At 58.1% G+C, this 23,462-nt stretch overlaps 1 protein-coding gene and 1 long non-coding RNA gene across 10 annotated transcripts in view; one reads left to right on the top strand and one right to left on the bottom strand.

Annotated features, from left to right (window-relative positions):
* ITPR1 (inositol 1,4,5-trisphosphate receptor type 1) overlaps positions 1-23,462 on the top strand; it is a 292,239-nt gene that overhangs the window by 207,415 nt on the left and 61,362 nt on the right. For all 9 annotated transcript variants that reach the window (XM_039837946.1, XM_039837937.1, XM_039837945.1 and 6 more), the window contains 2 exons: positions 18,687-18,867; positions 20,313-20,566. In XM_039837946.1, coding sequence (XP_039693880.1) covers positions 18,687-18,867; positions 20,313-20,566 — 435 coding nt within the window. The remainder of the gene's footprint in view (positions 1-18,686; positions 18,868-20,312; positions 20,567-23,462) is intronic.
* LOC120582432 (uncharacterized) lies at positions 3,092-6,341 on the bottom strand. Its single transcript, XR_005647561.1, has 2 exons — positions 6,188-6,341; positions 3,092-5,674 (listed from the first exon to the last, which is right to left on the bottom strand). It is a non-coding gene; the product is annotated as an uncharacterized LOC120582432 (long non-coding RNA).

Raw genomic sequence — 23,462 nt, 5'->3', positions numbered from 1 at the left:
CCACCTCCAGCCGGTGACCTTGGGCTTCCTCAGGATACAGCGCATCTCAGTGTTCCCATCCGTGAGACGAGGGTGGACGGCCCGCGGGGGTGGCCACCTGGCCGAGCCCCGCCTCCTCCGCCTCTCAGCCCGGCTCCTGGCCGGGCACCCACCTCTCAGAGACGGGGCGGCTCACAGGCGGCGCTTCACGCGGCGTCGGGTCCTGGAAAGCTCTTGAGATGTGGCGGTTTTCATTAGTCAAATTTTTATTTAAAAATATGCTTCGTTTTCGTTAATGTGTCTTCCATCAGAAATCTGACTTCTTATGTTTCGCCTCCGTGTAGCGGTTTATGACCCAGTGGCCCAGGGGGGGCCGGTGCCGTGTCTTGCATTGTTTTCACACACGACCCACCTGAGTCCCCGTGAAATGACTTCCGAGGTCCAGAGGTTGGGGCCCCCCGCGCCTTGGGTGCGGTTCCCGACCCTGACGGGCGTCCTGGGCAGAGCGGAAGGGCCGTCCAGTCCCTGTGGCGTGACCCACGCCTCCTCCTTTCCTTCCTTCTTTCTCTTTTTTGGTTCAAATAATTCCTTGGCTGTGTGCACCTCATCCTTCCTCTCCAAACCCAGGAAATGGCACGTCATGGAGCAAGGGTCTGTCGGGACGACTGCTCTAAACCCAGATCTTGAGACGGAAACTCAAAGCTCAAACGTATTCCCATCCTTGGGAATACGGGGCCTGGATGAGCTCCCCTGAAAAGGACAACGCCAGGTCCCACAGTTCCTTCCTGGTTGTCATTGCTGCCACTCTCCAAGTGGCGGCTGACACTCGGTCATGCGTGGGCCAGCGGGCGCTCGGTTCCCCACGTCGGGGCAAGGAGTCCGTGCACGGGCTGTCTGCACGGTCTCGTGGAGGTGGCCCGAGGGGACCGTGTGCGCCCCGCTCGTGCCTTTGGGGAGTCGGAGGACCGATGTCGGCTCTGCCGTTTGCCGAGCAGCCGAGCCAGCGTTGAGGCAGAAGCGGCCAGTTCCGTGTGTCCGCTCTTCAGTCCTCTGTTACTGGGCTGCCCGGCTGGGCGGGGAACTTTCTGGAAGAATGTAAATCTCTTTTCTTCCTGCAAAACTCATATGCAGGAATTAGCTTCTAAAAGTTGTCGTCTGGAAAGTTGGATTAAACAGCAGGAAAAACTGTCGGAGGAAGCAGGGAAGGCGGTGCCGGTCGAGCGCGACCTCACTCTGTCCCGTGACAGCCGCAGCAAGTCCAGGTCTTTCTCTCCCGTCCCTTCGTGTCTCTCTCCCCGTTTCCTTCAGACCTTCCGGATGTCTGTGTTCTCCTCGGTTTTCGGTGACGACTTCCGGGCAGGGAAGGTCCCTTCCTGCCTCCGAGCCGACAGCAGACCCCTCCCGGCCGGTGCGTGGTGTCAGTGCAGGCTTGGCACACGGTGGCTGACGTTTCCGGTCCAGCCGGCCTCCTGCTTTGGTAAATAAAGTTTTATTGGCACGCCGCCACGCTGATTCCTGTAGCACCCTCGTGGCTGCCCTCGTGTGACAAGGGTTTAGAGAGCGAGTCGCCCACAAAGCCTAAAGTATTTATTTTCCCTTCGGCCCTTTGCAGACAGCCGTCGCCGGCCCGTGTGTGTGCGGTCTCCGCTGTCAGCTGTCAGCCTGCTCAGGGAGCAGCAAGCAGCCTCCCCCGTTTGCCCCGTGTTCTTCACCGGTGTAGCGATAGGTCTGCACCAGGACGTATTACATCCCCCGCCTGCCCCCTTTCGGCTCAGCTTGAGGAGGCAGAGAAGGCCACTCATTCCCTGGGAGACCTGTCTGGGCAGCTCGAGAGCCCAGACCCCTGAGCGACGGCAGAGTTTCCATCGGTCAGGGCTTTTGGACCGTCCCGCCCCAGAGCACGCTTCAAGTCACTTCCTGATGGCCCGATGCCACCTCCTGCCGAGGTTTTCCTGGGGGCAAACACAGGGCTTCCTGGCAGCGTTTGACAGTTAAGCCTAAAATATCCGAAACGTTGAAGCCGGGTCTCAAGCCTGTTTGTCTTCTTTTTCTCCAAACTCCCTGGGTGATGTCACCCACCCCCGTGGCATTCAGCTGCCGTTTATGTCGACAGCTCCCGAGGGTAGAGCTCCCGGCTCCGCCTCTGCCGATTCCCAGATTTCTGTGCACATCCCCGGGACTCTCCAGCCGTGCTGACTCAGTGCGACCCCGGCACATCCGTCAGCGCCCCTCCCCCCGCACTTGCCCTCTCGGATTCCATATCTTGGTCCGTGCTCCCCTCCAGGCACCCAGGCTCGAAACCGTGATGCCGTCGGTCACCCTCTGGCTGTTCATCAGGACCTCGTTCTGTGCCCACTCGACCCTCAGCATCCAGTTAGGGTTGATAGTGAGCCGGACGGTTGGCACTCTGAGGTTAAATGACACGCCTCAGGTGGCCCGGCCGGGGCTGGAGGAGCTGGGCTTGGCACCGCCTGCCGAGACGGGGTTGTCAGAGTCCGGAGACTGAGTGCCTTCCCTCCGGGTGGCCGAAATAGCCTCTCAGCCCCACGCTGTAAACGGAGGGTCATTGTAAGGCCCAAGGGAACAGAGACCAAGTCTGTCTTTCCCCTGAGTTTTCTAGAGAAGTCGTTACGTGCGACGCGTGAAGGGAATTCCTCTGCACGTGATGGGCGCACGGAGAGGGCCCCGCTCTGCCGGGCTGGTCCGGGAACTAAGGGAGATAATGCGTGGAAAGCGGGTGCAGTAGCCATGGGTGCGCTTGGCTTGCATGTCTCTCCCCCACGCCGCCCCGCCCGTGGGTCATTTCTTCCCGGGTCAAGCCTCTCACTCCCCAGCACCTGGACCACAGTGGGCGCTCAGCAGATGTCCGCTGAGTGAATCCGACTCTCGACCCTCCCTGGCCACCCTGTTCCTTGCGTACCTCCCTCCTAGCCCTTTCTGAGTATAAGCACGAGGACGTGAAATGTGAAGATGTGTTGGTGGTCATTACCATTTTAAAGGGACGCCTTCTTTATGTGTGCGAGGGAGCGAAGTTCATCGGAACCCGAGGGAAATACACGATGTCACTTTGGAAAAGCCTGCTCGATGGCTCTACTCTCTTTTCCTCTGAGGAATATCCACATCGAATAGGAGGAACGAGCGCCTGAGCCTGTGCTCATGTGCCAGCGGCTCGGCCAGGTGCCTCCTGCGCTCGGCCTCGCTCACTCTGCATGGTGACGCCGTGTGGGCAGGTGCTGCCGCGGCCGCTTTTTCTGAGAAGAGAATAGAGGATCTGAGAGGTCAAGTGGCTTGCTCAGGGTCACAGAGCTGGCTGGTAGTCGCATCCGGGTGTGTTTCCTGCTCCAGCCTGAGTCCCTGGCTTCTCTGTAGTGCTGCCTGCCTGTGGCGGGGAGGGCTTCGCTGGCACAGACGAGGCCCACGACCCCCTTTCTGGGGTCCGAGGAAAGGGGCCGGGTACCCCCTTCAATTTAGAAGATTAGAGTTGATGGCATTGCCCTTGGTGGCTCTTTTTGTCGCTGGGCTCTGCCTGCTGGACACATTCCGAGACAGCTCGTGCGGCCGGTCTTTGCTCCAGTTATAATATTGGCCTGTGAATGACTTCCTATAGGCTGGGGGTCTGGTTTGCCAAGTAAAAATTCTACGTGCCATACATGCTGCTTCCCTTCCAGCAAGCTCCAGGCTCCCAGGTCTATGAAAATCAGTGACAAGGAAACTCTCATGTAACTTCCTCTCCGTGGAGACAGAGGGCAGCTCGCTGAGTGAGGGCTCTTGCGAAAAGTCCGATGACGTTACTGACGATCTGGCTTCTTGCTTGCATCCGAAGGCATAACTTGAGGCTCGTTAGAGCTCAGCTTCTGCCCGTTCTGCACAAAGCAGCGAAATGTGCTGGATTGTCCCCACATTCACGTCTTTGGCTGGTTGGAGACTATTCACGTTTGGGGAAGGACGAGGAAGGGGCTTCTTGCCTCTATAACGTGACTTTCCTGGGGCAGGCATTGTGCTGGGCGCTGTGACGTACTTTATCCGGGCAAGGTGGGCTAGCTCTGGTTACAGAGGAGGGAACTGAGTCTCAGAAGAGCCGGGGGTCTTATCCAAACTCTCCCAGTTAGCAGAGCTGGGATTCGAACTCAAGAATCTCTCGACTTTCCATCGTGCTGGGCAGCCTCTCGGTTCACGGACCTGGGGCGGGGCTGCTCAGAGCCGCCTCCATCTGGCGCCCTGCGTGCGGAGCTCAGCATCTGTCTCACTGCTGTTAGGTGCGGGGTGGGACGCACTGGTCTGGTCGCCCGATTTGAGAAGCAAGTGGTCACTGTGTGGTTATCCAGTGGATTTCTAAAGTCGAAGTGTGAGCCGCACAATTTCCAAATTCAGTTTTATATAATATACGAGTTTTTCTTCCGTTTCCACTGGGTCCTTTTTATGAGCAGCTTTCTCTGGGCAGAGGTGAACTCGCCCCTGACAGACGCCTCCTGCTCAGTCGTGTTTCTTTGAGTTTTCCGGAGGTTGCGTGCGGGGCTGGGGCCAGTAAATGATAGGGCGCACTGCAGATGGCTCTCACAAACCCCTGTACTATTTCCAATTAGTGGGTGCGTGTGTGAGTTGTATGCCTGTCTTCTGTTTACAAGAGGAAGTATCCCGTTTAATTTTATTTTCACACCCGGGGCCCGGGTGTTAAGGGAACATGGTGTTTTAACACTCCCTCGGTTATCAGCTGCAGAGCGGAGGTTGTATATTGTCACAGACAGTTTTCTGAGTATATTTCCACATTTGTTACCTGGCAACGTTGCTGCTTCGGGACGTGGAGACGTATGGGTTCCCAGCGGATCCACGCTGTTCAGACTGTAGAAGGTAGGGCCTCTTTTCCTCCCAGGGACTTGGAAGGGGGTTGGGCACAGGCTCACGGGGCGTAGCTGAGAGATGGCCCATGTACCTCAGTGACCAGCCGGGGACGGGGGGACTCGGCAGCGGAGGTGGACTTTTCTCCCGCCTGGATCTATGCGTTATGGTCTTGTTGACCACCCTCCAGTTCCGCTGAGAGAGGACACCCCACCGAGTGGACCACAGTCACAGCCTCGTGCTGGGGTCGCCCTCGGAGCTATTACACCCGCCCGGCCCTCGGCTCGGCTGCAGTGATGTATTGAAGCCACTGGGGAAAGAACTTGAACGCTGCGTGGGGCCCGCACACCCTCAGGCCATCAGAGCAGTCCCCCGTGTCCTGTGGGATTGACCGCTGGCCCTGAGAGGCGTCTGCCTTTACAGCCCTTGCATCAGAGACTCGAAAGTCCTGTCGGTTGAAGCAACACGTTCTGAGGTTCTGGGGAGTGAAAAAGGTTACTGAGACCAGGGCGGCGGCTCTCCAGCACCTGTAACGTTTCTTGAACGATGCTTGGGAGGGGAAGTTCCCATGGCAACAGTTGCTCAGAGTTTTGTGGCATCGACAGGTTAGACGAGACAGCCGGGGAACAGGGCTCCGCAGGGAGCCCCGTAAGCACACGCTCCTCTGAAACCGCCTTCCGGCGAAGACGCCGAAGCCAGGGTCTGCTCAGAAGCCCCGGCCGGTGCGGGGGCTCAGGCGAGCTTGGGCTGATGTCGGAACACCGCCTAGGCCGTGCCGGCGTGTCCGGGGGAGGCCCTGGCAACCCACTGGACTCCCGCTGTCTTACTTGTCACAAAAGAAAAAGACAGCTGATTACGCCTGGAGGTATTGAGAAAGCATCAGTTAGCTTTAAGCGTGCACATTCTGACCTCCTGCGAAAACCCAAGAAGCCATTTCATTACTGGGTCTTGCTCTGGGAGGGTTGCAGTGGGGGTCATGTGAACCCCGGCCTCACCAGGAAGTGTTCTAAGTGGCAGCCGCAAGATTCCTTAAGATTCTGTTTTGTGGCAAGAGAGTGGACACTTCTCATACCTGAGGAGGCCTTGACCCCGAGCATTCCGAACTTGGACGATACCCGAGCACCTGCCCTTCACCTGGAAATCCGTATCCCGCGGTTTAAACTTTAAGACAATCCCCACCTAGATTAAAGGCCCCCAGCAGCCCGCCGAAGAGAACGCCTCAGAAAAAAACAAGGTCATGCCTCATTTTGGGGTAAGCACAGGAATCAACAAAGAGCTGTTATATAACTTCTATTTATATCCTCCTTGCTCACTGTCTGCAGGCAGACAAGAGTCGCTGAGAAGGGGTTTAATGAGCTCTGGGTTTGCTCACCTTCCTGAGCTGGTAGGAACCAGCTTGTTCTCAAGTGCGTCAGCAGAGAATCTGGCTGTGGGTGGGCGGCCGGGGTAGGTGGACGGACTCGTTGCCATGGTGTCCCTGAGCGATCGCGCTCCCCCTTCCCTGGCTCCTTCCTCCCCCCCCCTTCTCTTCTCTCTTTCTTTTTTTAAATCTAGGTGTCCTTAGCTTTTCAAAGACCCATCAAGATTTTGGACCTTGTCACCGAAGAGATGATTTTTTTCCTACCCTCTCTTGGCCAGGAAGTTCCCAGAGGCATTGTGTGGGGCTTCCCGGTAGAACAGTGTTGCTGAGGTGTGTTTTTCCCTGCCTCTTTCTTCTCCCCTGATTTTTAGCCCAGCCTCCTGTGATAGGGGCCTAGAATTCTGGTTTTGCCTGCCTGGAAGCATGAAGCTGACTCCCCACTACGGGATCGCCCCAAACCGATGGGCCCCACTGCCGGGGGGGCAGGGGGCAGACAGTGGCTGTGCCCCAGGGAGCACTGTTCGCGTCCCCGTGCGTCCTCCTTGGTGCTCATGTCCTGGGCGGGCAATGGCACCGGTCTCTGGTGCGTTAGGAACTAGAACCCGTGAGAACAGGGAAGGCGTTTGTCCCACAGCTGGAGTTCTTGGGGCCTGGGCAAATGCTGTCACTTGAAGGTTGTAGGTTGAAATTGCTCAGCCTGGATTTTTAAAAAAATAAGTAAATAAAAAGGCCATCCAGTTCTCAGCAGGGGAGCGAACTGCCGTTCTGAGAAGTGTGTGGCGGCCCCAGGAAGGCCCACCTGCGCCCTCGCCGGCTGTCCTGCTGGTGGCCACAAGCCTTCCGAGCTGGCCCGGGGGTGTGAGCCACATTCCCACCAGAGCAGAGGCATCTACAAAACATGATTAGGGAAGTCATAATGGAATGTTCTTAGAAAAGAAAAAGTAGTTCCTGTGAGGACAGACTTTAAAAAAATTTTAAAAACCCAAAACCCACCCCAGCCTTGCCCAAGAGTTGTGCAATTCATAATAGCAGTGGCCTGTTTGAATAATCAAAGGCAAGCCGACTTCCCCTTGCTACTTCTGTTAGGGACATCTGCATAAAATATCCCCGGATTCCAGACCGAGAACATCACTTTGTTCCCCTCCGGGTGACTAGGGGGCTTTCCCATGGGAGCTGTTCCTGCGGCGTTGACTTCGGGGCTGACACGTTTTCTCAGTAGATGCTGCCAGCAGCCGGAATCCTGCCGCAGGAGCGTGAAAGCACACCGTGCACAAGCTCCGAGCCCCCGCTCGACAGCCTGAGTCACCGCTGGCTTGGGCGCCTCTGCCCTGACGCTCCTTGTTCACAGGGACATCTGTGCCCACTTACATCTCCCGAGGTCTTCTGAGTTCCTTTTTGAAAGTGTCAGAGGGCCTCTTGATGTTGCTACCCGTTTCCCACGTCTGGGTTTTACACTTTGCATCAAAATGTCCGAGGCTCTGAAGGGGACCGTCCTGTAAAGCATCTGACCACTCGTTTCTCTTTGAATTCAGGACTTAAAAAAAAAAAATTATATTGCTACTGGAGGAGGATGCGTTTCCGCAGCAGCCGCCACACGGGTTCGTGTTTGTGTTTTATTAGCCTCCTTGCAACGCCAGCCCACAGACTGCCGAGCCCAGAGCCTGTGTCGCCGGGTCAGGGGAGGGAGCCAGGTGCCGGGTTGATCGTCCTTCCTGCTCCCTGATGAAAACGCTTTTGTCAGCGAGGCCAGAGGAGTTAACAGTTCTCCGGATGGATTAGGCTCTCTGGCCAGCCCGAGCCCATCACGGGGACCCGCGCACCAACCGGTGAGCCTCCGAGAGCGGAGGAGGCCACGTCAGCCGCCTCTGGCTGGCCTCGGGCCGTGGCCCTGCCCAGTCTGGCAGGACCGAGCGTTCACAGATGGGAACCTCTGGTGCTTGAGGTACATACACTGCAGCCGCCATGGATGCAGAGCTCGGCTTGACTTCAGTGTTCTGGAAATCCTTCGGGGCCGTTGCGCGTTCACTCATATGGCACACGTTTGTGGAGCCCATTCTGGGTGCCAGGCGCCCCGTGACGGCCGTGGTACAGTCGGGGGTGAGACCGTGCGCGTCCCGGCTCTCAGAGCTCGTAGTCTGTTGGTGGAGATGGATCCTAAACCAGTTAACAGATAAATAACAAACTGGGACACACGTGAGGCGGGTGTGGAGCATCGCGAAGAAGCCACTCGGGGTAGTCAGGGAAGGCTTCTCTGGGGAGGTGGCGTTTCAGCTAAGACCCAACAGATGAGAAGGGAACCAGCTGTGCACAGAGCGTTCAGACGGAAAGGCTGGCACGGGCCTAGCAGGCTGCAGGAGCTGGGGGAGGCCATCGTGGTCGGGGCATCGCCGCCGGGGTTGGGGACGGAAGGGCTGCTGGGCCCGGGTCAGACGCTTGTCGCCAGGGGCTAGGCCGGGTTAGGTGAGCTCCACGGCCCCTGCCCACACCGAGTCAGTGCTGCTCCGGGGCCGTAGCCTGCTTGTGGGCCCTGAGCAGCAGTTGCTGCGTAGCCAGCCCGCCCTCCGTGCGCTCGGCCATCTGCACGTCTCACTGGCAGGTCCCGGGGGAGTTCTCTGCAGCCAGGCAGAAGCCACCTGGTGGGCCAGAACCCAGGGCAATGGGCCTGTGGGGCTGGGGAACAGCGAGACGCGGAGCGCGCGTCCTTCGGAGCCCAGAAGGTCTGTGACCTGAGCGTTAGTCAGATGCGGCAGGGGACCGAGGGAGGGAAGGCACTCGTTCTGCTGGACAACGTGCTGTCTGCCAGCCTGCGTCCTTGACCCCGGCAGCCACGGCGCGCTTTTCTTCGGCTTTTATGGTTGAGTGCGTTTGGGACAGTTGGCTTGTTGAGAGCAGGGAAGGGAAAGCGGCAGGTGTAAAGTACCTGCCAGGTGCCCGGCCCTGGGCCTGCGTCACCTTCCTCCTCCAGGCCTCCCGAGTGGCATCCTTGTCCTCCCTCCCCCTTGACCGATGAGGAAGCCGAGGCCACAGTGTCATCGGTGACCTGGGCAAGCCCTCCCAGTTCTGCAGTCACCCCTCCATGGAGGCAGGATGTGCCCCCCGTCTCTGAGCCCCCCGCTGCTCTGCACAAACACAGGCACGGGAATGGGCCCGACAGCGACGTGAGTCGGATGCTCTGGGGGACCTGGGACCTTTCAGGACAGGAGGAGTCGGTCCGTGTGGATTAACTGCCCCTCAGGAACGCAGAGCGGAAGTGAGACCAAGGACCCGGTTCTTAGCCTTTCACTTCCTGGGTCAGTCTTCTTTCTCGATGCCCCGGGCCGAATCCCTCAGTGGGGTGGGAAGGGACAGCCACGTCCCCGCCAGGCTCTCGGCCGGGGACCCGCCTCAGTGCTGCGGTGCCTCCTGGGGCCGGCGCGCCTGACGCACCCCTCGGCGACAGCGTCCCCCCCGCCCCCGCCCCCTTCCTTTCAGGTCTCATGATACAGGTCGGAGGCTCGCGGAGGTCTCGCGGCCTCCCGGTCACGATGCCACGGCCATGGGCCCTGAGAGATCGTGAGCTCCTGGGAGAGTCTCCCGTCAAATCGTGGGCTCGGCCCCGGGGCCCCCTCGGAGGCCAATGTGCGTCCCCCGTGGCCCGGACTGCACGCGAAGGCGCGTCACCTTCTCTGGCCGAGTAGATGTCCGTGGGCTGGGAGCCCAGAGCCCCTGACGCTCTGACGCAGCCCCTCCTGGGGTCTCGCCTCGTGTGCCGTGGACCCCGCCCTTTCCCGTGGACCCGAGCAGACAGACCGCCGCCGTGCACTTGAGCAAGGTCCCCAGGGAAGGCCCCACCCCAGGCCACTGCGCCCCTGGCAGATGTCGGTGTGTCTCCTTCACACCCTGCTGCTCATCCTTGGTTTTCCACGGAGGCTGTTTTTCTCTTCCTGTCTTTGGCTGGAAGAGACAGACAGAGGCCAGTGGCTGCCACAGAAGATGCTGGCCTTTGGCATCGGGAGCAGGTGCAGAGCCGAGCCCAGAAGAAACCGGGGTCTCCGGCACATCTGGCCCCTGGGTCGGCCTCCCAGGGCCCTCTGGGGCAACACTTGGCCTGCTGCCCTGAAGTCCGATTGCACGGTCCTGTGTCCTGGGGACGTCACCACCGACCGTTTACCTAGTGTGTGAGGGCTTTGTCAGAGAACACCTTTTAAAAAGTTGTTTCTTAGGAAGCAGCGTGTGTTGGTTGAAATGTCGTTGATGAGAAACTGTTAGTTCTGTGACCCCCAGTGGGGGTCCAGCCCGCTCACCAGATCGGCACCCTTCCCCGCCGGCACCGGTGCCGTGGGCCCAGGGAGACACAGGGCGGGCCGTCGCACTTCCGTCTCAGGAGAAAAGCCGTCCTTAACGGAACTGGGTGGATCTTGCCGCCCATGAAACATGGAGCTGGTTCCCGTTAGCAACATCCTCACAGCGGTTGCTGGACTGAGAGCTCCGCGTATTTGTGGGTTAAAAGCCATCACACCTCGCAAAAAATTTCCTCCTTGGAGCGAGTGAGAATTTGTGCCAAGGGAATGTTCGATTCCTCACGTCCCTTTTATTAACCATTAGACTCGTGTCATACATCATACTTTTCCTGAAGTCAAGAGAATTGGTTAGAAATATTGAAAAAACAGTTCGCGTTGAAAGGTTTGGGGCCGTCCAGGAGGAATGCCTGACCAAAAGCCGGCGTTCTGCCTTTAGGTATATTAAACTCTGAGGAGGGGACGCGAAATGGTCGATCTCTGTGTCTGAAGGAATCTGAGTGGCTTCTATAACTGGCGAAATGTCAGCTGGATTTTTTTTTAAGCTTCATTATGATGGTGAATTGCCTTCCGGTGTGTTTTTTGCTCTGCATTCAGAGGCCATCCTGGCCAAGCAGTATCAGCTGGCATTGTTCTCCGTTGGCCGTGTTCGGACACTTGACTTTGGCCATCACATAGCACCCGGCACGTGTTCACCTGCCCATCTTACTGTCCATCGCCTTTCCTTTGCAAGGGGAATTGACTGACGGGTACCAACAGCTCCCTCCATCTGAATGGCTTCCCGCAGTAATCAGAGTGTTTTCCACGCAGAGTGTTGCACACCTGCAGCCTCGGTGGGCCGCCAGCCTCCAGGTGATGCACACAAGGCGGGTGGTGGGAGTTGCTGTTCCGACAAGGAGCGCAGGGCACGGGTACTGCCCAAGGTCGTGCGGCTGGTTAGTGAGGCGCCGAGGCCGAAGCCTAGGTTCCCACCCGTCCAGTTCTCCAGGTCCCGATGCCTCACTGTTCGGCCCCCTCGTTCGAGATTCACGACCTTAGGGTTTTGATTATTGCCGCCAGATTCTAAGAAAAGGACTCGAGACCTGCAGTGGTCATTGCATGACGCTGGTTTTGGTAACAGCGTACAACCCCCAGCCCGGGCAACGCTTCACCAGGCAGAAAGGGCCTGTTCGGGAGCCGTGGTAACAACGCATCCGGCAGGCGTCACAGGCAGTTGGACGGTTCACGTGGGGACCCACCACACCTCTCTGTACCTGTGGAGTGGGCGTTATAAAAAGCCAAAGGTGCTTGAGTTTGACAAACTCGCGCTCAGGTGAGAGGTGTGGAATGAAGCAGAGTATCCGGGAGCCTGGACTGTGGCCTCAGACAGGTGAGGCTGGAGCCCTGGCCCGCCCCCCTGGTGGGATGACTCAGCGAGTTAGCTCGCCTCTGAGAGCCTCAGCGCCCTCCTCTGTGAAGTGAGGCTCATGCTAGCAGCTCCCTCATGGGTGGTTATAGGGACGAAATGATGTGATGCGTATAAAGCACATAGGCACTGCCTGGCAAATAGGAGGCACTCAGTTACCACTCACCGTAGTGTAATTGACCGAGAGAGGGTCTCCGGCATGTGGCAAACTGTCAGGTGATCACGGGCGCAGGAAGACAGCCCCGGAGGTAGACCCCGCACCTCGGTAGACACCGCCGTCCCTCTGTCACCCTCACAGCATCTGTTCTCTGGTGTCCAAGACTCCCGGGGCCAAGGCCAAGGTCTTCGTGTGCCCGACGCAGAGCGAAAAGTGGAAAATGTCAAAGACCCCAGCGGAGACTTCCCGTCAGCTGGAAGCTCAGGGGCTGACGCACTGTTCAGTGTCCACATTTTTCAAATTCCTGGATTCGCCTGAGAATGTAGTTCGTTCTGCAGCAGAGAAGGGAGCGTCCAGACTGACTGTCACGGGTGGCAGGGTCGTGGCGTCCGGGGCAGTCAAGCGGAACAGCTCGTTCTCTGGATTCTCTCCGGGCCCAGCGTGTGGGCTTCTGGAAGGTGGACCAACCGCGGGTGGACAGCTTTCCGCTGTGGGGGGGTCACAGTCTCGAAGCTGTCTCGGCGGCACGGTGGCCTGCCCCGCCCCGCCCGGACCACCCACACTCCCGCCAGGCTGCGTCCTGGGTCACGTCCCCCTCTGCTTCCCGTCACGGCTCCTCCTTTAGCCAAGACTCCCTCGGAGGGCTCCCCCGGTCACAGTGGCCTCTGGCCCCGCAGGTGTGGGCTGGCCGGCTCCGCGTCCAGGCACAAAGCCTGTCTTCCTCCCACGTCTCTGAACTCTGGGAGGATGGCCTTTCCATAAGGCTCATGTCTGCTTGTGTCCCCTGCTGCGTGGTCAGTGCGCGGGGGAGGCCTGGTCTCCCATTCCCCTCCCTGCACAGTATTTGGGACCATGACCTCTCACCCCGAAGAAAGGGGCGCCCACCCCGCTCCTGCCCACTGCATGCCCATTGTCTGTAGAGTCGCCACCACTGTCTGCGAGGTCCTGACTTTGGGGCGCCTTTTGTTTAGAAGCGAGCAGGCTTCTCACAAACCATGCTCTGTGTCTTTGCAAGGATTTGGGTGGCCATAGCGGGTGGCTGCCAGGCTCATTAAGCAATCTCTGATCATTTTCAAGACAGATCTGAAAGGATAGTTTCGTTATTATTTCGATCTGAGGCCGCTCGGTTCCTTAGTCCCTGTCCAGCTCAAGCAGCCATGGGAGAACAAACCGTGTCCACTTGACAGTCATCCCAGGACGAGAAAGGACACGGAGGCTGTCGATTCCACCAGGACCCAGCGTGGTCCCAGGGACTGGGTTTGGGCCGTCGGGGGACGAGGACTCCGTGTGGCCTTGGCGGGCCCCTGTATCTCTCCTATGCGTGGTATCTTCGGCAGAGATGGTGTCCGGGGAGAAAGGAGGGTGTTTGCAAACTGAATGGCCGCTCCCGGCCTCGGCCTTCTGTGACCCATCTTCCCGCCCTTCTCGTTCTGTGTTTGAGCTTGGCGTACAACGGCCGTGCCTCGTGTCCCTGCCCCCGCCGCCCCCGCCAGAGCTGCCCAGGAGATGGCCTCTGCCAGCGGCGACGTCCTCACCTGCCCCGACCCTCGACTTCCTTCCTGAAAGCCACGCCAAGTGCAGACCTGTCGCCCGTGAGCTTGGGTCTGCCCTAAAAGCACCTGCCCCTGGGCGGGTCTTCCGTGTGTTCCCCGAGAAGCCAGAATCGTAGGAAGAGCCCTGGGCAGGGGGTCAGATGCTGGTCGTGGCTCTGCCACGAGTCGCCCGGCCTCGCCTGACCCCAGCCCGCGCCTCCGTGCGTGCTGGATTCACGAGCGGCGGTCCGTCTCGGCAATCTCCTGAGACACCGACGAGTCGGCTTCCATGCGTCGGGCTCGGGAACCGTGCTGTTTGGCGATGAGCCGGGAGGCAGGAAGGTCGCCGTGAGGGCGGCAGACCCAGTTCCTTCTGCGGGGGACGGGGAGGTGGCCCGTGTCAGCACCCGCACACAGCTCTCTAGCTTTCTGGGAACAAAGTAGAACGTTTGCCTTTCTCCCTTTTCATGGTGATATAATTTACCGACGGCAACGTGCCTCGACTCAGTGTCACAGCCCCGTCCGATCTGACAGGTGACGATACCTATTGTATTCGTTTTCTTCAGCTGCTTTTACAAGTGACCACAAACTTCGTGGCCTAACACAATCACATCTTTTACCTTACGAGTTTGACATGAGTCTTCACTGGGCTGAAAACGAAGGTGTGGGCGGGGCTGCCTTCCTGCGGAGGTCCCGGGAGAACCCGCGTCCTGGCTCCTCCGACCCCGCAGCCCTTGGCTCTGGGTCCCTCCTCCGCCTTCGACTCCGGCAGTGGTGGGTGGAGTCCCTCTCACCGTCACCCCACCTCCTCTGCCTCCCTCTCCCACTCTTAAGGACCCTCGTGGTCACATCGGTCCCTCCGGTTAATCCAGGACCCTCTCCCCGCTGAAGGGCAGTGGGTGAGCGATCTCAACCCCACTGCAACTTTAATTCCCCTTTGCCAGGTGAGGTGACACACTCCCAGGTCCCGGGGATCGGGATGGGGAGAGGGGGCGTCATTCTGTATGCCACACCTGTGTCACCACCACCCTAATCAAGGCGTTTCCTTCCCTCCAGAAAGTTCTCTGGTTCCCCCTTTCAGTCACTTCCCACTCCCCCTCAGCCAGGCGATTGCTCTTCTGATTTCTGTCTTCATCAACTAATGTCACCTGCTCTGGACCAGATGTATTTTGAAGGGTCACCTCATACCTGCCAAGTGGGGTGGAGTGAAAAACTTGGCGTGAAAAGTGAAACAGTCCCTCTGCGACTATGGCTCTTGGTTTAGGAGAGGGGGCGGTATGTTCAGGGGAGGCTAGTCGGCTGCCTGCGGGCTGGGAGTGGCGTCCCCCCCACCCCTCTGTCCTTCCCTTTCCCTCTCCCCCTCCCACACCCTCCCAGCTCATGGTGACAGAAAGAGGTCCAGTGGACAGGTCTGCGAACTGTGCGCACAGCCTGGTCTCACCCAGTCCGGGCCTCACCAGGCAGCAGAGGGGGCAGTGACTGTCCCCAGGAGCCTCTGTGGGCCCCTGAGCCCCGTTTCTCCCCGCGGCACATCCTGCCTCTGCGGGAGGCCCCCTAGTTCCCCACACTGCCATCATTTTTCACATCCCCTCCCGTACGAGGCACCCCCACTTCCTTCTGGGAACCAGGCTCCTTCCTTCCCCAGTGTCACCGGGAAGGTCCCCAGTTGGGGCCTGAGTGCTCTGCGGCACCGCCGCCTGGCCCCTCTGCCCGGCGTGCCAGCCACGTCTGTCACAGGGTGGGCGCCTCGGGGTGGGGCTCGACACTCGATGCGCACTGTCGGTTAGGTCCCCGATCCCTCAGAAGGGAGTGACAGGGACCGCCATTCCCGCAGGGCTGCGTGAGGGGACACCCTGGGGGTGTGTCCCGGGCCACTGTGTCAGCCAGTGTGTCACCGTGATTGTGCCCCTGGAGCGTCACAGCCATCACGAAGTACTGGGGTCCTGCCCATCTTGCAGAGGAGGAAATTTGGGTTTCAGAGACGTTGTCTCTGAAGGGGACAATCGCTGGTGATTGGTGGAGCCGAAACCAGGTCTTTGTGACCCTGGAGACAGAGTCCTCGCCACTTTGCGATCCCCCCACAGGTGCTCGTGGGGTCACCTTTGCTGTGGAGTTTTCATGTGATGCTGACGTGATGGACACACCCAGTGCGAGCTCCTCGTGGGCTCAGAGAAGCCGAGGAACTTGCCCGGGGCCCGGGATGAGAGCCCAGTGGACAGACCGGGAAGCCGGCCCCACCGTCCCCTCCATCAAGAAACGTCTGCTTGCAACGGGAAAAGGCGTCACGGAGCGAGCCTCTCTGTCATCTCAGCTTGACGGCCAGGAACCCGGGCGCCGAGCCCACGACTGCCCAGCCATCGCTCCTCCCAGCTGCCCACGAAGTCTTGTTCTGGCCTCTGTGCTCACGCATGTCACTGTCCCCTATTGTCCACTTTTTTATTTTATTGACCACATTCTGTTTATAAAGCTGCTTCAGGTCCTTGAGGGACTGGGGACTGGTGTAAATAATGCAAAATTAACATGCGGGCTGTTGGAAACCGGCACAGAAGCACGTGGTCCTCGGTGCCCGGCCTCGCTCGTGTTGCCTTGGGGGGGTCTCCGTACCCCACCTGTGCCGTCCACTGGGCTCGGCCGCCAGACGTCACGGTGCGGAGCAGGCTGCTGCCATGCGCTGGCGGAGGTGGCAGGTGGCAGACCTCGGTTATTTACTTACCCTCTGAAGGGCATTGGTTTTCCTGAGTGACCGGATGGACGCTTTCTAAGCGGCCCCCGTGCAAGGAGCAGACGCAGGCACAGCAACGGCGTTCACTGCCCCCCGCGACCACTTCTGGCACAGTTTGCTCTCGACCCTGGGAGATGAAGCCTCGTCCTGGGGGAGAATTTAGTCGCCACAGTTAGGTGGCTGTCGGTTGAGTTCTTTGACCCCACACATCTCCTTTTGTCTGTCCGTGGACGCGTCGGCTCTCAGAAGCGAATGATTAAAAGTTAGTTCCTCATATTTGAGCAGTTTTTCAGAATTCACCTACCCTGGGGTTATTTCTGTCGCGTCCACTGAATATAAAAGCAGGAACTGATGGGGGTGTCCGTTAAGAGCAGCCTACCGTGCTGGGTCGTGGTCATTCCTTCATCAAATAATCATGCAGCCCCCTCTATGTGCTGGGCCGCCTCTGGGCACTCAGGAGGCCGTGAGCCGTCCGGATACGCACCTGCCCGCACAGAGCTTACCCTGCGTGCGAGAGGCAGGAGGCGGGCGTGTGGTTTCAGAGGCCAGTTGCTGAAGAGAATAAAACGGCCCGTGAGAAAAGGCGGCTGGCTTGGCTGCCACGTCAGGATGCTCAGGGAGCTGACATTGGTGCCGAGGCCGAAGGACGAGGGGGCCCTAGCCACGGGGAGAACCAGGGAAGCGAGGAAGAACGGGATGGTGGTGCCAAGTGTCCACCACCGTCCCGTTTACCAGCGGTCTCCTGGGACAGGTTCTTAGGGATAAAAGGCTATTTTAGTAAGCAGTCGTCGGGGTAGTTATTGGATTACTGTGTCTGTTCCCCACCAGCTTTCAGTTTCATGGGGACAGGGTTCAGGTTTCGTGTTGCTCGCCGTTGTATCTCCAGTGATGGCGTAGTGCCCGACTCGTGACAGGTGCACAGCAAATGGTGGATGGATGGATAGGTGGCTGGGTCGGTGGGCGGATGGATGGATGGATGGATGGATGGATAAATAGATAAATAAAATACTGAGAAGCCTGGAAGGCAATGGAGGACATTACAGTCTCGAGCTTGTTTCAAAGAGTCGCAGTCTTGGAGGACCCACTGACACAGAATGATAAGGACGAACAGTAGACAGGTGACGCTTGGGAGCGGTCGGAGGGGAAAGGACAGAGCTGAGAAGCCCAGGTAGGAAGGGCGGATCTGGTGTCGTGTGTTGGAAATGACCAGAGCTAAAGAAGAACAGCAGGGCGGGAAGAGAGGGTCAGTCAAGAAGTGCTCTGTGGTCAAATGGGACGGACACCTGTCCAAGTAGCACATGGGCTAGAGGGTCAGAGTGACTGGAGATGGCAGAGAATGCAAGGCTTCCAAGGGGGGCTCCGATCAGTATCTCATGGGGTGAGAGATGGGGAGCCATGGGGGCCTAGACACTGCTAGATTTTCATGGACAGAGCCGAGGGCCACCTTATGTAGAGACGAGCCGTCTTTCCACGTGGGGGAGGATAGGAAACTGGCAGAAAGATCCAACTGGGAGAAGCAAGGATATTGTTTGGAGCTTTGTTTTATTCCTCTGGAGATGACCGTATTGTATTTTTATGTAAATAATTCGCAACAGCGTGGTGTTTGCGAAGGGGCGAAAAGCGAACACTCATAAATGAAGTTGAGACACCATATTGTGTTTCCACATCAACAGTTACACTGTTGCTTGCAGCGGGTCCAAAAACAAGTGTGTATCCAAGAGGCAAACTACCTGTTAATGCTGAGCTTCTTTATCTGAACACCCTTACCTGTCCTTCAAAGCCTGATTTGAAAAATCACATTTTCCACGAAGATTTTGGGATCACTCCAGCCTAGTGGCCTCCTTACCAGCTCTGAGCTTCTACGATATAATCGTGTAGCTTCTGGGGCACTTTTTACTTACCCAGTTTGGTCTTACTTAGGGACGTGTCATCCTAACCTGGTACGGAGCCCCGTAGGGGCGTGGTAGCACGTCTTCCTCATCCGTATGTCTTCACAGGGCTGTTCCAAAGGAGGGACTCATAGAAGTCCTTAAACGAATGACTAGCCCTGCTGTGATCACCAAAAATGCATTTCATTTTCGTTGTCGATGGGGTTAGCTTTGTCGTTTGGGTAGGGGGGCTGTTCTTATTGGGCTAAAATCTGCCCGGCACCCCTTAGCGTGCTTCCTAAGCCTGCGTGACTGCTCCAGCCAAGATATTCCGTGGCGTTTGCTTTCAAGGCTCTATTAAAAAGAACAACTTCAGGCTGTAGAATCCAGAGACAGACCGTGCATGGAACGGGGCTTGTCTGCGGTCCAAACTCGGGCCGTTCGTGGAGCCTGGCGGCTGGCCGTGGCCTCCGCGAGGTTTCGGTGTCCGGAGCGGGATTCCGTCGCAGGTCCGCCTCAGTGCTGACGATGTGCGGCTTTTCTCTGGCAGCACTCGTTTTTCTGCCGATTGACGGAAGACAAGAAGTCGGAGAAGTTCTTCAAGGTCTTCTACGACCGAATGAAGGCGGCCCAGCAGGAAATCAAGGCGACAGTGACGGTGAACACCAGTGACCTGGGGAACAAGAAGAAGGACGATGAGGCCGACAGGGACGCCCCGTCGCGGAGGAAAGGTCAGGGCCGCGTGCTGCTTTCCCCCAGCGTCCCCGCTCCTTCCAGGCTCAAAACTGAGTTCCTTTTGGAAGAAAAAAGCCAATCTGGTTACGATGCAATTAATTCTTCCTACGGAACCTGAGCTGAATTCCTGAGGCTTTGGAGGTTCTGCTTGTTTAGTAAATTAATATACATTCCTCTTGGTCAAACTCCAGGTTTTATTGGCAGGGAATCCACGAATAAGGCTTTTCTGTAATTTTCCATTTACTGTTCGAGAACGTTGAGGACGATTCACACTTTGGAACTGGATGTCCGTTTTTTGTCAGCTCATTATCCCTTATTCTCTAACGTGTGTGATAGTTCGTGAAGTTTTTCATCCATCATCTCAGGGGAAGGGAAGTGATATTTGGGAGGGGTGGGTGGACCCACCAGGGCCAAGTCAGATGGCCGTGAGCAGTTAGTGAACCACACCGAGCCTCGTTCTAAGGTGAGAACGAGGTGGCTTCTCAGCCACGGCACATCTGACATCTGGAGAGTGGTTGCTGTCGGGGCCGAACGGTGCATTGTGAGACATTCAGCAGCACGTGTGGCCTCTACACAGAGACGCCAGTTGCCCACCCCCAGATACTGTCTCCAGAAACGTCTGCAGATGTGAGGGGTTGTCCCTGGGTGGGGACGAGGGCAGACTCACGCCCGGCTGATAACCGCTGGTCTAGAAGGGGGAAAAAGGCATGGCGGACATTTTCCAAGCACTTGCTGGGCACCAGGCCCTGTTCAGAGCCCTTTACGTGCATTGCTCCGTTTGGAATGCGAGTCAACCCTGCAGAATAGATAAGATGGTGACCCCTGATTTACAGGTGGGGAGACCGAGGCAAAGAGATACTTCTTAACTTGTCCTTGCTAAAGACCTGAGCTCGAAGGCGGGTCAGCCAGGATGTGGACCCAGGCAGCCCGGCTGCAACGCCCGGTTACCTGACAGGGCTCTCTGGGGACTTAGACGAGATAGCACACGGCAAAGGCTTCATCACAGTGCCTCGGCACGTGGCGGAGGGCACAGTCAGTTGTCCCTCCAACAACGGTGATTACCATTGTGATTAGCATTACGCGGGTCCCCTCAGGAACCTGTCTGGGTGGGATTCACCAGTGTGTTCCCGCTTCACGGATGAGGAAGCTGAGGCCCCGAGCCTAGACGTGTGGGGTGACAGAGCCTGCCCTGAGGTTTTTCTTCTAAACCTCAGCAAGCATGGGTGAAGCGGCACAGCCACGAGCGAGCTGGCAGGCCCCGCCTCGGCCTTGGCCCTGCCCGAGGCCTGAGAGAAGGCGCCGGCTTCTCGGAGTGCTTTGCCAACCGTGGGGATCCCTAGGGAGCATGAGCACTTACGTTTCTGGACGTCGCCTTTGGCCGGTGACTGCCCAGCACTCGTGAGGTTCCCGTGGGCTTGACGATCTCCCGTTTGCCTTCTAGCCAAAGAGCCCTCGACGCAGATAACTGAAGAGGTCCGTGACCAGCTCCTGGAGGCCTCCGCGGCCACCAGGAAGGCCTTCACCACCTTCAGGAGGGAGGCCGACCCCGACGACCACTACCAGCCCGGGGAGGGCAGCCAGGCCGCGGCGGACAAGACCAAGGACGACCTGGAGATGAGCGCGGTCGTCACCATCATGCAGCCCATCCTCCGCTTCCTACAGCTCCTGTGCGAGAACCACAACCGGGACCTGCAGGTGAGGGCGGGGTCACCGGGGCCACCGCCGCCACGCTCGCCCCGACCCTGAGCTCCTTCACGCCAGCCGGTCTCCTTGAGTCGAGCACCCAGGGTGGTTCTCGACATCTGGGTGATGCCGTGGTTCTCTGCCTGTCCTCCCCACCGTCTGCACAGGCACGGGGACCACCTCCATGCTCACCAGTGTGGGCGCCTGCTCCGTGTGTGTTTAAGTCCGTGCGCATGCAGCTGGTAGCCTGCCGGTGTTCGGCATGTAGGTGCACAGGTAACACTTGGGTGGACGATGGATGGATGGACAGACGGATGGACAGATGGATGATATGCTAGACTTACAAAATCTGCTACTTAGAAAGTTCTAATTAAGTTTTTGTTGGGTGAATGAATGACATGGCCTTCTAGCATTTTACACGAATAGATGCTCAGAAATATTTGTCGAACCGATTATTCCAGAAATCCTGTGTTCACTTCTTTGTCGTTAGAATAGCAGTGGCCAGGGGGCACTCGGAATGCCCTGGGTGTTCAGTGTCACCTATATTGTTACACTCTTATCTGTAGCTGAGGAACTGAGGTTCAGGGGACGCAGGTAGGGGGCACAGGACTGGGACTTGAACCCAGGTGGTCTGATGGCAGAGCACATGCCATCAACCATTTTGTCCCTTGCAGAGTGTTCCCCCCCACCCAGCAAAGGCTATTTAGGAAGGGCCATGGTGGGTTCCACAGCCGTCTCTTCCCGCCGACGGGGCGCAGAGCCGTGGAGGAGAAGCATGCGAGAGCCCCAGGCCTGCCCAAGGCCTGGTTGTGCCACTGACTCTGGGTAAAAGCAGCACCATCTACTGAAAAGGGACGAAGGTGAACAGGAGCAGGCATCTGGGCAACTCCTCTGAGAGAGAACATCTCCTCCTAAGGTAGACCAGTCGGCAGCGTCGTGTCGTTTATAGGGATGACAGTGGTCTGAAGAGGAAGTAGCTCAGCCCAGATGTGACAAAGGGAAGGCCCAGCCTGTGGGCGTTTGCACAGCTAGCCTAGCCTGCCCGGTGACTTTGCAGCCTCTCACACACGGCCGTGGCCAGGGCACGTGAGCCACTTGCACTTAAGACCTGCCACGGTCTGTGCCTGGACAAGATGAGCAAGAAGGTATGTTCTTGAACAGGGGACGGCGGACCGGACTGGGCGGAGCCTGTGGCGTTAGTGCCTCCTGCACCGGCTCCTATTTTTAATCAAATCAATCTGAGGAGCGTGAGCTTTGAAAAAGCATCTGCACCCAGGGTCCCCGACCGGCCAGCTCTGGCCCATGTGTAAAAAAACACAGAGGCCGCCACCCTCCAGCTGGTTCTGTGCAGCCCACGCGGTGGTCCACGCCACCCGGAGCAGCCACCGGGGCTCCGGCTTCAGGCTCTGGAGGCTGATGGCGGCCGGGACCCGCGTCACGAGGCCAGCGGACGTGGAGAAGTGTGTGCCGTCTCTCCCTGAGCGTGTAAGACTCCGGCGTGGTCGAATGCCACAGCGCACGAAGCTGTGTGAGCATCTGCCAGGGGACACTGGTGGCAGCTGGCGCCGATGGAGGCGGGCGAGCAGCACGCAGGACAAAGGCCTCCAGGAGCTTGTCAGCCGTGTGGCTGCACCGATGCAGCAGGCGGTGTAGACACGGACCGTGAAAGCCAGAGGACAAACGAGGGTTTTTGAAGAAATGCTCCCGTGTGAGGGCGAACTTCATGATCACGCAGTTTCAAGCCCGAGTGTGAAACTTAGAGTGATGCCTTCTAGTCCTTTCCTGCCGTTGCAGTTTTTCTGGAGAATGGGTGGAGGGCTGCTGGAGTGAACCGCACGAGACTTCACCGCGAGGCTGACGAGGCCCACGTGTCCCAGCAACACACGTCACAAGGGAGAGAAATGGCTGATTTAATGAGCGTTGCACCTTCTCTCTTCAGAGAACCCAAAGAGCTATCACTTCATTTACGGATAAAGGGGCAGTTGGTGAGACGCTAATATTTCCAGAAAGAAAATTGATTGTAACCCTGCGACTCACAAGAAAATAGACCCGTGGGGTAGAGTGTGACGTGCCACATACTCACCGTGGGATCTGACTGGGGACCTTGGCCATTTGGATGTGGGGGCGGCATTTATTAGAGAATTAATTGGCCTTATTTATATGTAGATTTTCTCGGCCTTAAGGCGCCATGGGAGGCAGAGTCCACTCAAAAAACAAACAGAAAAGAAGCTTAATTCTCCTAATTCTCCGCTAAAGGCAGTGTTGAGATCCTGGCTGTCAGTTTTCTCTTCTTGCCTGTCGCTCAAACTTTCCTGCCTTGGACTTGGGACCTGGTCGGGGCCCGCTGAGCCCAGGAGGGGAGCACCAGCTCTCGTGGCCCAGGGGTCCAGGTTTGGGTGCTGCCTCGTGAGCCGCTGCCCCTCTGAGGGCCGACTCTGTCCCCTGCACCTAACACATCTGCGCCGTTAGGCATGAGGAGACAGGCCGGGGGCGCGATGGCGCCCAGGAACGCCAGGCTGCCCCGCCAGTGGCAAGCAGAGCCACAGCACGATGGTGGCGCCTTCGCCGGGGGAGAGCGTGACTTCCTCCCGGGGCGATTTCCGGGCTGAGTGTGGGTCAGCACCCCGTCCTCTTCCTCTGCGGCAGTGTCCTGGGTCTCCACCCACCTGGGCCCCAAGGGGCCGGCACGCTGAGCCCGCCTGTGGCTGTCCCTTCCGTCACCTCAGTGACTACCTGCTGTGGGCCTGTCTCCCGTGGTGACGGAGGCCTCAGCTGCCCTCACAGAGCTGCATCTGGGGCAGGAGCCACTCGGGCAAAGTGGAGATCGCCATGCAGCGTGACACGTGCCGCGTGGTGTCACCGTAGGGATTGTGCGGTTCCGAGCGGGAGACCAGCCCAGCGTGCCGGG

The sequence above is a fragment of the Pteropus medius genome, unplaced genomic scaffold (assembly GCF_902729225.1).
Source record: "Pteropus medius unplaced genomic scaffold, Ma_sr-lr_union100, whole genome shotgun sequence".
Classification (NCBI taxonomy): Eukaryota; Metazoa; Chordata; class Mammalia; order Chiroptera; family Pteropodidae; genus Pteropus; species Pteropus medius.
This window is presented reverse-complemented; position numbering and strand designations above follow the sequence as displayed.